The sequence below is a fragment of the Myotis myotis genome, unplaced genomic scaffold (assembly GCF_014108235.1).
Source record: "Myotis myotis isolate mMyoMyo1 unplaced genomic scaffold, mMyoMyo1.p scaffold_m19_p_1, whole genome shotgun sequence".
Taxonomy (NCBI): Eukaryota; Metazoa; Chordata; class Mammalia; order Chiroptera; family Vespertilionidae; genus Myotis; species Myotis myotis.
Genome location: NW_023416313.1, coordinates 174,276,113 through 174,292,327, shown reverse-complemented (window position 1 = coordinate 174,292,327; position 16,215 = coordinate 174,276,113). Strand labels below are relative to the sequence as shown.

The 16,215-nt window shown below is 46.5% G+C and overlaps 1 protein-coding gene across 1 annotated transcript in view; it reads right to left on the bottom strand.

Annotated features, from left to right (window-relative positions):
- The window catches only part of LIPC (lipase C, hepatic type), a 125,468-nt gene extending 110,360 nt beyond the window's left edge, over window positions 1-15,108 (bottom strand). Inside the window, exon 1 of the mRNA XM_036302869.1 lies at window positions 14,977-15,108. Coding sequence (XP_036158762.1) covers window positions 14,977-15,061 — 85 coding nt within the window. The 5' untranslated portion in view covers window positions 15,062-15,108. The remainder of the gene's footprint in view (window positions 1-14,976) is intronic.
- Window positions 15,109-16,215: the final 1,107 nt, after the last annotated feature.

Sequence of the window (16,215 nt, the reverse complement as noted above, 5' to 3'; positions counted from 1 at the left end):
TTGAGCCACCATCTTAGAAAATATATTACCTGAGCCCTGGCTGGTTTGGCTCAGTGGATAGAGCATCGGCCTGAGGATGGAAGGGTCCCGGGTTAGATTCCAGTCAGGGCACATGCCTGGGTTGCAGGCTCGATCCTCAGTAGGGGGCGTGCAGGAGGCAGCTGATCAATGATTCTCTCTAATCATTGATGTTTTTATCCTCTTTCCCTCGCTCTTCCTCTCTAGAATCAATAAAAATATATTTTAAAAAAAGAAGAAAGAAAAGATAGTACCTGAAACAGGCAGAAGACCCTAGGGAAGGCAGCCTTGTGCAGCCTGCTGGGTCGTAATTCCTCTCTCTGAGATTATTTAGAACCGCCCATCTGGTACCACTCCACCACCTTCCCCTTTTCTCCCCCGACTGTCCGGTCCAGGGCTATCCCTGTCCTTCTCAAGTCCAAGGACCTGATGAAGAATGCATCCAGACCAGGTGTATAGGGGCAAATACAGGCCTGGGAGTCAAATAGCCGCAATTCGGAGCTCACTGCAACCTTTTACCAGTTTAGATAAGACAACTAGGCAGTGCATGCCCCAGTTTCCTTATGGTAAAATGAGATGAACAGCATACACTTTATAGGTCATAGGTTGTTATAAGAATTAAGCAGACTTAAGCAAAATGCTAGACACAGTAATTAGGCATATCAAACTGGTTTTGGGGCAAAGGGCTGTGTCTCATTTGCCTGCATATTTATTATTATTTTTTTTTAAATGATGATTTATCCGTTTCAGAGAGGAAGGGAGAGGGAGATAGAAACAGCAATGATGAGAGAGAATCATTGTTTGGCTGCCTCCTGTATGCCCCATACTTGGGATGGAGCCCACAACCCGGGCATGTGCCCTGACCGGGAATCGAACCGTGACCTCTGGGTTCATAGGCCAACACTCAACCACTGAGCCATGCCAGCCGGGCCTGCCTGCATATTTCTTCCCATTTTCCTGTCCCTGCAGTGCTAGCACGCTGCCTTATGCGCAGTAGTAGGTACTCATTACTAGTTCACTGCATAAGAGAGGAGTGATTTTGGGTTCTTTAGAACTTTGCGAGGTTTTGGGACCAGCTGCACTGGTCTGGCCTGGACGCTTGTTAGAAATGCAAGATCTTGGCTCCTGTCCCAGCTGAACTGAAACAGCACACTTCTTTGCTGAGCTCCCCAGGTGATGTGCATGCACATTAAAGTCTGAGAAGCTCTGCTTTAGGAAGCCTCGGAGCTGGGGAGGCTTAAAACTCCTATTAAGGCAGTGAGCATTGTGGGGGATTTATAGGCCAGAAAACAACACGAGCATGCTATACATCTCCTCTTCCCACTCGCGCTGGTCTGGAAGTAGTTTCCTGGTTCCATGGAAACCCAAAGGACTCAGAATCACTTCTGCAAGATCCATAAAGGGAATTGAGCCAGCTTCGATGCGTGGCGGTGTGTGTGTTTTCCAGAGCAGACTGGTGTGGAGAGCATTTCTCCCTGGCAAATCGCAGATGTCGAGAGCAGCCTTTACTGGGGAGCCCCAGGTGACCGCAGTATCCTGTGGTTTTAGATGGGGAAGTTGGGCAGGACCTGAGCAGGTTCTCTCGTACCTCTGAGATGTTTAATATGGTCTCCAGCAGAGGTGTGGAATTTGCCAGATGAAATGACTTAGAACTCATCGACTTAAAAAAAAAAAAAGGTGCATGTCACTTAGCCCTTTGGTGAAGCGGCAGATATTCAATGGTAATTTGCCACCTGCCTACTCCATGCCAGGCCTGTGTGCGTCCTGGGGACACAGATAAGACTCACCCTGCCCTTGAAGTCCTCATGGTCTCATGGGGAGAGAGTGTGCTGGCAGATAATTAAAGAGCAATGAGCCAAGAGGTATGGACAAGTGGTCCCCAAGGGACCTGGGACCGTGGGCTCATATATATATATATGAGAGAAAGACAGGAGTGAGGTGCATGCACAGTCAGGTGTCATATATCAACATTTTGGTCGATGATGGGCCGCATGTATGATACTGGTCCCATAGGATTGTAATGGAGCTGAAAAATTCCTATTGCCTAGTGACACTGTAACTGTCATAGGGTTGTAGCATACTACTCATATTACAACACAACTCATTGTGTTGATGCTGATGTCAACAAACTTACCATGCTAGCAGTTGTATAAAAGTACAGCTCATACAGTTATGTACAGTTAATAATACTTAATAATGATAACAAATGACAATGTTACCAGTTCATGTATTTACTATACTCTTTTCATTATTTTAGAGTGTACTCTTTCTACTTATAGAAAAGTGTTTGCTGTAAAACAGTATGCCATGCTACACTAGCAGCAGCCTCATATATCCCCTGCTTACTACGCCTCTCGATTGCATCCTTTTCTTTTGTGCTGGATCTACTCTCCGACTGTTTTTCTATGTGAGTGGTAGCCTCGGAGCAATAGGCTACACCATATAGCCCGGTGTGCAGTGGGCTGTACCAGCCAGATTTGTGTAAGTGCACTCTCTGATGGTCCCACAGTGACGAAATCGCCTAATGACACATTTCTCAGAACTTAGCCTCATTGTCGTCAAGCAGTGCATGATTGTATTCATATATTCATACATAGTAGAGACAGAGAGAGACAGAAGTCAAATGGCTCTGCAACACACATGCATACAGACATGCGTATACTAGTATAGAGATAAAGCAAATATAATAACATGTTAACAATTATTGAATCTATCTGGAGGGAATATGACAATGCATTGTACCATCCTTTCAACTTTTTCTGTACTTGAACACTTTTGTAATAAAAATTGGGGAAAACATCGGGAGTACTACATCAACCAGGTGAGCGTTACAACGGTAGGATGATTTGGTAAATAGTAAATGCTTACAAATGTTTGTTTCATGGCCAGCGATGCCTAGTTGCAAAGTGCTTCCACGTATATGAGCCCTATTCACCCTCAGAACAACCCTGTGGGGATCTCTGGTAGTCACCCCATTCACTAGTGGAGGTTTGGAGACCTTGGTGATTTGCCAAAGGCCACCCGCTGGTAAGTGGTGCAGCCGGGACTGAGACCCAAGTTTTTAGACTCCAAACCCAGTTCTCTCTTGTCACCCAGAGCCTCCCTCAGGAGTCGTGGTGTAACCCCTGCCTGTGCCAGGAACCGAGAGCCCAGACGTGCAGAGGAGTGCTGGTGTTTCTCCACCCACTCATGCTCATCCTTGGGCACCAGCCATCATCGCCTCCTCCTTTTGGGATCTGCTAGGGGTGAAGGAAAAGATGGCAGCTACCGAGAGTACTTTCTCAGGGGCTGAAGTTGGGGCGAGCCTAGGAAATGGCCTTGTTAAAGACAGCTTGTGTGGAAAGATTGCCTCTCAAGGCCAGAAAGAACTCTGTGTGGCTCACCCGGAGCAACTGGCGCCCAGCCAGAGGGCGTTCTATCACTTACCCACAACATGAGCCAGATAAATGGCTCCTTCTTGGTCTCCTGCCCGTCATTGCTTGCAATGCCAGAAAGTCTTAATCTTGCTGTTGCAAGGGGCTGAGTCCCTCCACCACCAGTTGCCAGCAGGCTCCTGCACCCCCACAGCAAAGGCCCCTGTTTGTACTGGTTCAGAGCATGTAGACTTACTACTCACTTTCCAATCTCATGTATATTTATAAGCCTCTTTTTCTAATTCTGAAGCCCCTGAGGAGTTGCTGAAGCTCAAAGAGAACAAAAATATATCTGTGGTGTCCCCAGGCCTAACCTAGTAACCAGGTCAGAACAGGGTCTTCAAAGTCTTTGCTGGAAGTTATGGTCAAAATTTGTCTCCCACCCATTCCCATGTCGAAGTCTTAACCCTCAGTATGTCAGAATGTGACTGTCATTGGATAGGCTCTTGAAAGAGGTAATTATGGTTAAATGAGGTCATTGAGGTGGGCCCTAGTCCCATATGACTGGTGCCCTTATAAAAGGAGATTAGGTACTATCCTATCTAATAAAGAGGGAATATGCTAATTGACCCTCACACCATCACAAATATGACAGCACCAACAGCCAATAAGGAGGGAATATGGTAATTGACTGCCACACCCTCAAAAATGGCAGCACCCACAGCCACAAGATGGTGGTGCCCTGTCCCCTTAGCCCCGCTGGGGTGGCAGGCCTTGCTGCGTACCTGCCTCTGGAGTCCCCCAGTCCCCTCAGCCCCCCAGCCACCCAGGTCTGGCCCGAGGCACAGGCAAGCCCTGGATGGTGGTTGTCCAGCTGCCCAGGGCTGCCTGAGGCTCAGGTAACCAGGACCCACCGAGGCTTGCACTGCCGGCAGTGGCAGCAGCAGAGGTGTGATGGAGGCATCACCTTCCCCTGATCGCTGGGTCGCCTTCCATCCCTGAGGGCTCTCAGACTGTGAGAGGGGGCAGGCCAGGCTGAGGGAGCTAGTGCAGCTATAAAAAAGAGGGATCTCTTACCCTTTGGGACAGCATGGATGGACCTGGAGACTATTATGCTAAGTGAAATAAGCCAGTCAAAGAAAGACAAATATCACATGATCTCACTTATTTGTGGAATCTAATGAACAAAATGAATTGACCAACAAAGTTAGACTTGAAGCAGGGAGGCATGCAGCAGAACGATGTACCTTGATGTGGGGGTGGAGGGACTAGAAGAGATAAAATCAAAGAACTTATATGCTTACATGCATAGCCCAGGGACATGGGAAATAGTGTGGTAAAGACCTGGAGAGGGGGGTTAGGTAGGGGCTGGGAGGAGGGGGATAATACTATCAACAATATAAAAACACAACAATAACAAAACCCAGAGCTGCTGGCAGTCAGACCATGATGTCCCCAAGGGAACATAGACAATGCCCACAGCGTACAAACAACAGGCCACAAAGACTCTCCACATCCGTGTTTGCAACAAGGTAGAGGGGAGGCCCCTCGGAAACCAAAAACGGAAGAGACTGCTGCGCCCGCGCCAACGCTGGCTCCAGCCCCGCTGACGTCTTCCTGCCTGCTGGATCCTTATGGATTAAACCAAGCAAGAGCAAGTTGATAATAATCAATTAATGAAACGTGAATTAATTAACTAAATTTTGAAGAGACCTGATGATTGAATTGCTCACCCCCTCCCTCTGATAGACTCCAACCCAGAACTGCCCCTGCTTCCCAGCCCTTCCTTAGTCTCCACAGCACAGCCCAAACCTTCTAAAAAGCCCCTCTAAACCTTGGTGCTGGGACCGCCTGGGTTTCTCCGAGGGTCCTCCTTGCCGCTGTGAGCTAAACAAATCTAACTTCTGTTTGACTCTGAGTGTGTTCCTGGTGGCCCTGGTTGGTGAACTCTCACATCTGTAAAATGGTCACAGTAATACCTGCCTCCTAGCCTTTCACAGGGAGGTTGTGAGAAGCAAGGGGTGTCATGCTGGTGGGAAGGAGATTTTAGAGCTGAAACGGCTATAGGTCTGTAAGTTGGTATGACGTGGAATTTCCAAATGGTTCTCTTATCAGACCTAGAATAAGGTACTTTTTAAATGGAAGGTTCCTGTTTAAGCATCATCTGTTCTGTGTTCCTGCCTCAGTTTCCTGAGATTTGCTCATGGCTGGGCCTGTCTGGCAGGAAGAGCAGGAAGAACGAGTGTCTGCGGGTGGCAGCCAGGTGAGGCTGTGGGTGCTGGCCAGGTGAGGCTGTGGGTGCTGGCCAGGTGAGGTTGCAGAGCTGGTGACATTTGAGCTCCACCTCCGCCTTTTCCTGGTGATGATATTGTCTTCTATCAGAGGGTGGCTGGGGAGTCAGCCAGGCCAGGAGATAAAGCCGTCTACCTAGCGAGAGAGGCAGCCAGCAACTGTGTCCCTTTGTTTTTCCAAACACCCACCTCAACAGAGACCCGCTGCTCCAGAATGAGGTTCCAAACTCCTTAGCATGGCCTCTGAGGCCTTTGCCTCCAGCCACTTCTCTTTTTGTGCCCCACCCCTGGGCCATAGCAAACGTCTCAGGGATTCCCAATTTTATGATCTGTGTTTCAAGCTTTAAAAACTGATTCATGCTTTTCCTCTGCTCGAACTTCTGCTCCTTCAAGACTCAAGTCCAATATCACTTCCTCTAGGAAGGCTTCTCAGCCAGCCTCTCCTGCCTCAGGGCCTTGGGATGTCTTGTACCTAGTTGTGCATTTATCACATTGTGTTGCAATTATATCACTCCCAATTTGTAACACACACACACACACACACAGCTATAGGGGGCCGGAGACCCCATCAGTTGGGTAGCTTCTTGATGAATGGAAGCGAGCTTTTTCATTTTTGTATCCTCAGGGATACATGTTGTGGGGCCTGGTACACAGTAGGTAATTAATAAATGCTGTAATTTGCTGCTGCTGATCTTGTTTCAGCATAAAGCACGATATAGTTTTCACTACTTTGCCTTCTCTTGGGACCAGGAAGCGGGAACATTTGTTACTGGAAAGTTTTTCGAAATCATAGAAAGGCCACTCCTAGTTAAGTGAGACTCACAGGCCCTGCCCAGCTCTGGGTAATGCCCAGCTCATAGGAAAAGAATTTTCTTGATCCTATCTTCAGGCTGCCAAGGAGTGGTTCAGTGTGGATGGTTAATTAGCTATTGCAACTAGTATTTTTCCACCAATTACAGCTTGGGAATTTTTCCATTTCAAGAACCACTTTCTTTTCAGCATGATGATATTTTATTTTATTGTACGTTGTCACAAATATCTTGGGGTTTTATATTATTTGGGATTTGGCTACACCTGAGGGAGGTCAATATCCAGGATCAACAGATGTTGATATTTTGCCTCTTCCCCAAGGAGAGGCAGGCATGAAGCCAGGGTTGCCCTGGAAGCTTGCATTGCTTCTGTGGGAAGAGCCCCAAGTTCAAGTCCTGTTCAAGTTTTGCCATTAACTCTCTATTTTGCTGTTCTAGTGGTTCTCAAGGTGTGGTCTTCAGACCTCCAGCAGCACTTGGGAACTTGTTAGAAATGTGAATTCCCGGGTCCACCCAGGCCCACTGATTTAAAAATTCTGCAGATGGGGCCCAGAAATCTTATTTTAATAAAATTTATTAAAAAAATTTAATAAAATGTGTTTATTTTACAAATAAATAAGATTTAATAAAACCTTATTTGAATAAGTTTCTGATACACACTAAAGGTCAAGAATTTCTGATCTAGTCAAATCCCTTGGTTATATTATTTTGACGTAAATTTATTTTTAACTATTCAGGTCATTAAAACAAATATACTGCAGACATACTTTAACATTACATAAAATTTGGAGGAGATGAAAATTCAGATATAAACTCAACTGAAGTACGAGCATTTTTTGTACACTTATTTTCATCTAGTATTTTTTCTCTCAAACACTCGTATTTTGAGAGTTGTAATCACAGGACCCCTACAATTAGGCATACTGCTTTTGGTCCACTTAGCACTGGAACAGAAATACTACTCAGTGTTGCCACTTTTCTATCTTCATAAGAACTATTTTCAATGGTCCCACAACCCTTCACCAGGCCCCCGAATGTGAACTTGTATATGTGGAGGTGAAAATGCGGTGGACAGGCAAGGAGGCCTTCCCTCCGATGGATTTGATTGCCTCCTGTTTACTTCTCGCCACTACCAGCCTCCCAAGCCCACTGTGAAAAATGAAACTATGAGTGTTTCTCGAAATAGTCATGAACAGAGAGGAAAAGGAAGTTAGCCAACAGTCCTGAGTTTTCCAGAGTCTTCCAGAAGCCTGGATTCTCCCAAACCTGAAACCTTGAAGCAGCCGGGAGGGCAATGTGCTGCCTAGTGGCTATGTCTAAGAATTACACCTCCTCTTGAGAAGCAAGGCTGGCACCCTGAACCTCCAGGGGGGGAGCAACTGGAGGGTGGGCCCCAGGCACCACTGCCCGCCTTACCATAGCAACCCCACTCCCGGCAGAAGTCTGGCCATGACCCCCAGCCTGCTTGGCAGAGGTCCAGATGTCCTGCCTGCCCCTGGCCAGCCCCTATCCTTAGTGGGCTGAACCCCAATCTGGGGCTGAGAGTGCCCCATTCTGAAATGGATACCCTCCTTGGACCAGCATACAGCCACCTTCCTGGCAATGAGAACTGCTGTGCCCTGCCTGTCTGGAGCCCATGGATGCCAGGGACACCTAGCTGAGGTCAGGGTGGGTGGTCACATCCCCTTGGAGAATGTACCTGAGACTGCTCAGTCCTGTCTTGTGAATTAGGCCTCAAACCCCAAGCGTCTGGCCCAGCTCCTACTCCCTCTCCGTCTCCTTGCTGACTTGCCTGCTAAGACCCAGCATGCCTTGCAGCATTGTCCCTGCTGGTGTGGAAAACAGGGCAGAGAGAAGGCAGAGTGGGGATCTTGGTACTGGACAGATGATTTTTGGCTGGGCTACTCGGCGATTCATGTGTTCGGGTCAGTTTACAGGCTGCAACAATCAGCCCTCTCAGTTACTCTGAAAAATGGACTATTCACCTGGCCCAGAATGAAAGAGTATGGGTGTAAGTCCTGGGTCCCTGTGAAGGACAGCAGGTGGAAAACTGGCTGCTGTCCTCTCACTCTGGCTTGTTCCTCCGGGGGTGACACTCTCAGGAGGCTCCAGACCTGCCCAGCGTAGGGCCAGGGCGTCCAGCAGGGGGCAGATAGGACTTGGCTGGAATGAATGCTGGGCTGGCCTTCTGCTGATCCCAGCTTCCTGTACACCCCCAGGGGAATGAGCACCTCTGGATGTCTCTGGGTATTACTCATGAATGAAGGAAGGCCAAGGGCCGGTCAAGGATTGGCAGGCCCTCTGGGGAGTGATTCGGGCCTGGCTGTGCCTGTGAGGGGGGTGGAGTTGGCAGATCTTAAGGGACAGGGCCCGATCTCTTTCCCAGGGGTCCTCTAGGGACAAATCTAGGGCCAACTTAATTGCAGATAATCAGGGTCTCTTTTTTTTTAATTTAAATTTTTTCTTTTACATTTAAAAACTTAACAGAACACATACTCCATGGCCTTAAAACTCTTTATATTTCTTTAAATATACTTTGAATTCCTAGCAATATGTAGGTATAGAATTTTTTTTTTTTAGTCGTGATTCAACATGTAGTTTATTTAGTCCTTTTTTTGCCCCCACCTTATCACATATAAAATTTCCTCATACTCATTTCTAAAGCTACAAGCCCTGTTGTTATTTAACTTTTTCAAGGTCCCAGGTCCCTCTGATAATTGTCCAAACTTTTGACCTCTCTCCCTCACTCAAACATACACCCAGGAGGTGCCATCCCAGGAGGCACTGAGACTCCCTCATACTCATCCCTGCGCTGGGTTAGGATCCCCAGCGTTAAATTGTGAGTGTTGCCCTAGCTGGATTGGCTCAGTGGACAGAGTGTCAGCCTGTGGACTGAAGGGTCCTGAGTTTGATTTAGGTCAAGGGCACATTTCTGGGTTGTGTGCTCCATCCTCAAAACTACTTGGAACTTTTAGTGGTAGGTGTTTGAAACACTGCTTGTTTAAAAGACTTAGTAACTAGCTGGCCCCTCACTCTTGGCAGTTTATTGTTGAGCATTCAAATTGCTTCCAGTGTTGTTGCAGCTGTGAGCCTGTGTTTTTGTTAATACCTTCCTACTCCCGCCAACCCATCCCCCCTCCCCCCCACCTTTTTTCTTCTTCCCAGAGGCCTATTTTGGGAAGGTGCTTGGGCTTGAAAAACTTATGCACTTTATTGGCTCTGTACCTTTGCTTAGGAAAGACTCGCTCTCTTTAGTTCAGATTCCATCCTGCAAGACCCCTCTCAAATGCTGCCTCCTCCCAGAAGCCTTCCTCCCACCCACACTTGGAAGTAAACTCCTCTGTATCCCTACCTGCTCTTGGTCTAAGTACCATAGTACATACACTAGGTGGCTGGGGACCAACAGACATTTATTTCTCAGAGTTCTGGAGGCTGGAAGTCCGAGATCAGGGTGCCAGCATGGTCAGGTTCTGTGATGACCCTCTTCTGGGGCCCCTTTTATAAGAGTGCTAATGCCATTCATGAGGGCTCCACCCTCATGACCAAATTACCTGCCAAAGGGTCCACCTCCTAATAGCATCATATTGGGGGTTAGGATTTCAATATATAAATTTGAGGGGACACAATCACTTAGTGCATTGCACTCCTCTCTAGTGATACTCAACACATTCTATATTCTAGTTGAGAAAATTTTATATTCACATCTTATCTCCTTTATTAGACTCAGTGGTATACTGCATGTATTTGAGAATGGATCATTTTAATACCCCTCTGCTCTATACGACAAAATTATTTTCAGTAATACTCATGCAAAAATCATTAAATATCACTATTTTCTTGATTTGTTCTTTAGTTTTAGAGCAATGAACACTTTTAAAAAGAAGAATACATTTCAATTTTAAAGATACTCAAATGCATTAAAAGTACCTCCTGTAAGAACTAAATTTTTACTTACCAAACAAAATATTACACCTCACAGTTTGCTGTAAAATCTGTTTTACTGTTTTAAATGTTAAACACACAGACTCTAAGTGTCACATAGGATAACAGAATTGAAGTTCTAGATTCTGTTTCTTTGTCTTTACAATCACTGTGCTATCATTTTCCACTTTGTTTAAATGCAGGAACACGCAGTCAGGACCAGAGAGTGGAGGCAGGAGATGACCTGGGTGAGCTGGGAGGACTCTGAGCCACTCCACCCAGCCTCTTGCAATGAGCACACGTCACCAAATCTGTGTCAGAGGTCAACTGCTTACCTGGGAGTTCTCTATATTAATGGTGACGGAGAACATCATATTTATTAAAGGGTAAGAAAATGTGCTCATTTGAAGTTTACATATAGATTAATAAAACTCAACAGTAACCAGAGCAGTTGTTTATAATGTTGACCAAACAACTATTTTGGAGGGGGGCAGCTTTCTTCCTATCCCTGACATCAGTTAGAACTGTTATCATGAAAGGAAGATCAACTTTAGTAAGTTCTATGATTGCATGTACATTCTTTATGCATGGTGGTCCCCTTGTTGCCGGTTTTCGGGGCAGATGGCTCCTATCTTCACCCCCCGATTGGACACTGAGCCCTGGTGGGCAGGGGCGGCTGTGCACTCACTGATGGGCCTCCTCTGCGTGAGCACAGAGGTTCTGAGTGTGGGCGAGACCCCAGCACCGTCTCTGAGGATGTCCTCCCTTTTCCTACCTATGATTTCACTCCTGCACGTCAAAGCAACACGTCACAACAGATTGGATACAGAAACGGATGGAAGAATTTAGCTGTCTTCCATTAAGCCAGACATTCAAGAAATTTCTTGGTAAAAAGTATCATTCTTTTGATTCACTTTGTTATTGTCCAGAAAATACAAGTTATTTCTCATAACATCATGTTATACAGGTTAATGTGATTAATTTGTTATTTTTTTTTTTTTAAAAGCATTAAAATGTAAAAATGTCTCCGTTTTAGTCTCTCTTATGGTGAATATTGATAGCCTAGTCCAGTGATGGCGAACCTATGACACGCGTGTCAGAGGTGACATGGGAACTCATTTTTTTGGTTGATTTTTCTTTGTTAAATGGCATTTAAATATATAAAATAAATATCAAAAATATAAGTCTTTGTTTTACTATGGTTGCAAATAGCAAAAAATTTCTATATGTGATACAGCACCAGAGTTAAGTTAGGGTTTTTCAAAATGCTGACACGCCGTGCTCAAAAGGTTCGCCATCACTGGCCTAGTCCATATAAAGAAGCTCTCTGGAGTTCTAAATAGTTCTTACGGATGTAATGGTGCCCAGAGACCAGAAAGTCTGAGAACCAGTGCACACTGCCCAGCCTTGCATGTGGCGGATGCTTGCGCATGCCTGTTAATCAAATGGGCGACTGAGTAAATGGGCTTCAGCTGCTTCTAGGATTTGAAGCTGCCGCTGGAATTGGAGGGAGGGGCAGACACCTGCAGGCAGTGGGGGTGAGTAGCTGGAAGGTGGGGGATGTAGGGATGTAGGAGCAGCTTCCATTTGAGGCAGTGATGGCAACACCAGTGGGCTGGGCCTGGGCCTGAGGATGAGGGTCCTGGTAGCTCTGTGTCCTGGGGGCTCCAGGAGGTTCCCCACATCCTGTGGCCCTTAGTGCTGGCAGGCAGGAAAGACTGTCCGAAACTGCCTCCGGGGAGAGGGATTGAGCAGAATGGTTTCCTAGGGACCCTGGCTGTCACTTCTGGGGATGGGGATTGAGCAGAATGGCTTCCTAGGGACCCTGGCTGTCACATCACCGGGTGTGAGCACAATAGAGAGAGAGGCCTGCAGCCCGGATCAGACAGATTAACCTCTAGATGCCTCTCCCTGCTCTGCCCCACAGCCATGGACCACGCTGCTCCACTGCTGGCTTAGGTGACCGCGCGGTGGGGATGGGGTAGACATTTGTGCAGCTCTGGCTGCATTAGTAAGTCCATTAGTAACGTCATTAATAATAAATGGAGGGGTGGGGTTATAAGGTCCTCCAGGGAGTTCTTTCTGGCCCATGACTAGTGACAGTTGAAGCTTGGTGTGGACCAGGGTTTCGCCACCTGGGCACCAAAGACATTTTACCTGGATAATTTGTCATTGTGGGGCTGTGGTGTACATGGCAGGATGTTTAGCAGCATCCCTGGCCTCTCATCTCTACATGACGATAGCACTCTCTCCCCAGTTGTGACAACCAAAAATGACTCTGGACATTGCCCAGTGTCCCCAAGGGTGGCTTTGCCACCATAATAGATCCTCATTGACAAGGGATGCTTGCTCCCCAGCAGTACCCAAGAAGGTACACACCCACCTCGTGCACGCAGATCTGGATCTCTCCTCGCAGACAGAATTCTGCCAAGAGAGTCTGCTCTCAAGGGAACAAGAGGCCTCCTGACTCCAGTCCTTTTTCCTGAGGACCCCTCCTGCTAACTGTGGCCACTGCCCTCAACTTTTTTTAAATTTTAATTTAAAAAAATATCTTTATTCATTACAGAGAAGAAGGGGGAGGGAGAAAGATAGAAATATCAATGATGAGAGAGAATCATTGGTGGGCTGCCTCCTGCGAGCCCCACACTGGGGCTCGAGGTCGCAACCCGGGCATGTGCCCTGGCTGGGAATTGAACTGTGACCTCCTGGTTCATAGGTTAGTGCTCAACCACTGAGACACACTGGCCAGGCTCCCTCAGCTTTTAGACAAACCAGGTCCCGGGAAAACAGCAGCTGACCAGCTTGGGCTTTGTTGAGAGTGACGTGTGGACAGAACTCTGAAGCCCGGGGAGGCAGACCTGCCCTTCCCCCTCCACCTCGGACACTGATGGCTTCCAGCTCCCATGTCTCCTCTGAAAATCAGTCTGGGCCAATCGATAGCAGAATAGACAGACGGAGAAAGGCATTTCACACCATGGAATGCAACAGCGCCAGAGGAACGAGTCACCAGCACACACGCACAGCTGCAGGGACGAAGGTCACCAACATAATGTTGGTGAAAGAAGCCAGAAGCAAAAGAGCACATACTGTATGCGCCCATCAACAAAAAGTTCCACAAAAGGCAAAATAATCTATGTGAAGGCTCCAGGGCTGCACAGGAGAGGCTTCTGGGATGCGGATTTGGATTGCGAAAATGTATTAAGCACTTTATAACATAGGCACTTTCCTATATGTGGGTGTCATCCTATATAATAAAAGCCCAGCCACTGAATGGCAGAACGACCTGAACAACCATGGCCCCTCGCCCCAGCTGGCCCTGCCCCACAGCGTCCCTCCCCCCAATCAGGGGCCTCCATCAGGGTGGGCTGGCTCGACCCCACCAGTGCACGAATTTGTGCACTGGGCTTCTAGTACTTTAATAAACAGCAAACAAACAAAACAACATTCCAAACCAAAGTTCAGGACAGCCCCTTCAGCAAAACCCTGCAAACCCAGCGAATAAAGATTACCAGCAATTTGGCTTGCATGGCTCTAAATGATTACTATGATTTTAGAACATGGCTTTGTAAATTGGATGTGTATGCAAAATAATTAGCATTAGTGGCTGGCACATGAAATGCTCAGTGGACAGTAATAAGTAATATTAATATTAAGTTATCAACTGACCTAGGGTTCAGGATCATAATTAAATACAACGAACAGCCCTATTTCTTAAAGGAGAAATAAGGGTTCTGGAATTTTCAGGTACATTCTGGTTAATAAATTCCTGATTCTCGGTGGTTTTTTTTTTGAGCCTCCTTCAAGCATAGTCTTTGAGGAAAGAAAAAATCTAAGCCTCTACCTTAGCATTACCAGTCTCTCACCAGTAACCAGCACAGAAACAAAGTCCCAGAGGCCAGGCTTATCTGGCCACATTGTTCGATTTGTTTCATATCTATCGTTTATTGATCCTGTGCACTGTTCAGCCAGGAACCTGGAACCCACCTACCTGATCAAGCATTTGGATCCCTTTGGCCATCAGTCTAGTTTGTGAATTCACAGACCAGACAGGCATGATTGCTGGTGGATTCTCCAGACTCAGAGTAAAACTTGGGCAGGAACAATGAAGTCTAGAGAATGTGCAATGGTATCTGTGCGTTAGACCTGACCGGAAGCAGAACTCTACACATTTCCTTCTTGTCCCAGAGAGCTCGTGCTGGGACAACCTCAGCAAGACGGAGCATTTCCCTGCAAGCTGTGCTTACCAATTACAAATCAGATGCCGAATGAATGCTCAGAAAGATCGGGAATTCTTTCCGATTGTTCTCCACGAGGGATGACCCTTTCTGAACCAGATGAGCAAGAGACTTCACTGCCAGCTGCAAGTGCTTTTACAAGACGTCTACTCCCAGTGGTTTCCTAAAATGCCCGTTGTTACAAGGAAACGACATGTCCCTGTGACCTGTCAGTCATGCTACTAACAGAACCGCCGGTGTGCTTTGCAGTCAGCTCTGTCCCACACAGTCAAGAACACGGGGACACTTTGTGACATACATTTAAAAAAATAAATCCATGCCCATCTCCGGAGAAAAGGCAGGCTCTTACCTAGTCCAAGGCTTTGTCCATGGGCACTTGATTGGATAAAGATGCTCAAAAGCAAGAAAATGGAGACACACAGGGGACTTCCCATTTCTCCTGAATCGCCCGGGGTCGAGGTCTTCGTGCTAATTTCTGAAGCTGAAGAGACCAGATTGACTATTGATACTTTGTTAGGAAAGGCTGCCCGTTAATAATTAACCTTTAAACACATTATCTAGTGTTCAGACATTCCTTGCTACCCCCAACTCCAAATCTAAGTATATTTAATACAAAAAAAGGGTTGATTTACAAAAGTGTTTTTTATCCTGATACATGTTGAAAATAAAACATCTTGCCACGTACTCTTACCTCCTTAGGCCAAGGCCACAGTTCCAAACTAATCAATGTAAGGTTAATATGTGTGTTGGGAAATCCTCTCAGAGGTCAGGGCAGGTGACGCTTGCCCAAGTTCCCTGACAGGACTGCAAAGGGGTTGCAGGCTCATGGCAGTGATGTTTTAAATTGCAGGTTAAGCCCAGAGAAAAAGCAAAGGGCTCTGCTATGCGGAGAGCTCCCAGAGGATCTGTGTTTGGTTGAGTTGAGCAAACTCGCTGGTGCCTGTGACCAGAGCTGTGGGGCAATGTTTCTAAAACTGAAAGGGACAGGAAACCTCTAACCTCAGTGTATGAAGAAGCAAAGAGGCCTTCCTGGATGTCTTTGCTGGGACCCCATGGAGAGATGACCTTAGAAGAAACACAATCTTCATTCCTCTATGTTAATTAATGCGCCAATGGTGTAGAGGACTAAGAAGTGAGGCCACTAGGTAAAATCAGGCTGGGAAAATGATACTGTGTATGACTCTTATAATATTCCTTGACTCTCTAGTTTTATTTTAACTTTATTCATTTGTTCAACTTTTTTTTTTTTTTTTTTTTTTGCATACCTCCTGTATACCAGGCACTATTCTGACATTTGGGATATTCAAGCCAACAAAACAGACCATGATTCTAATCCTTGTGAAGCTGATACACACTTGGGGTTGTAAGGAGTCAAATAATACACAACAGACACAATAAATAAGATGTTTATGTAGAATGCAATAACAACTATGGAAAAATAAAAAGTATAGCAGAGTTAAGGGGGTGGGAGAAGGTAGTGATCTTAAAGGGCCAGAGTTAAGGGGGTGGGAGAATGGTCAGGGTGAGCCTTGTTTGCAAGTTGAACTTGAAGAAAAAGTTTCAGTGAGCTACCTCTGCAGGAGAGGAG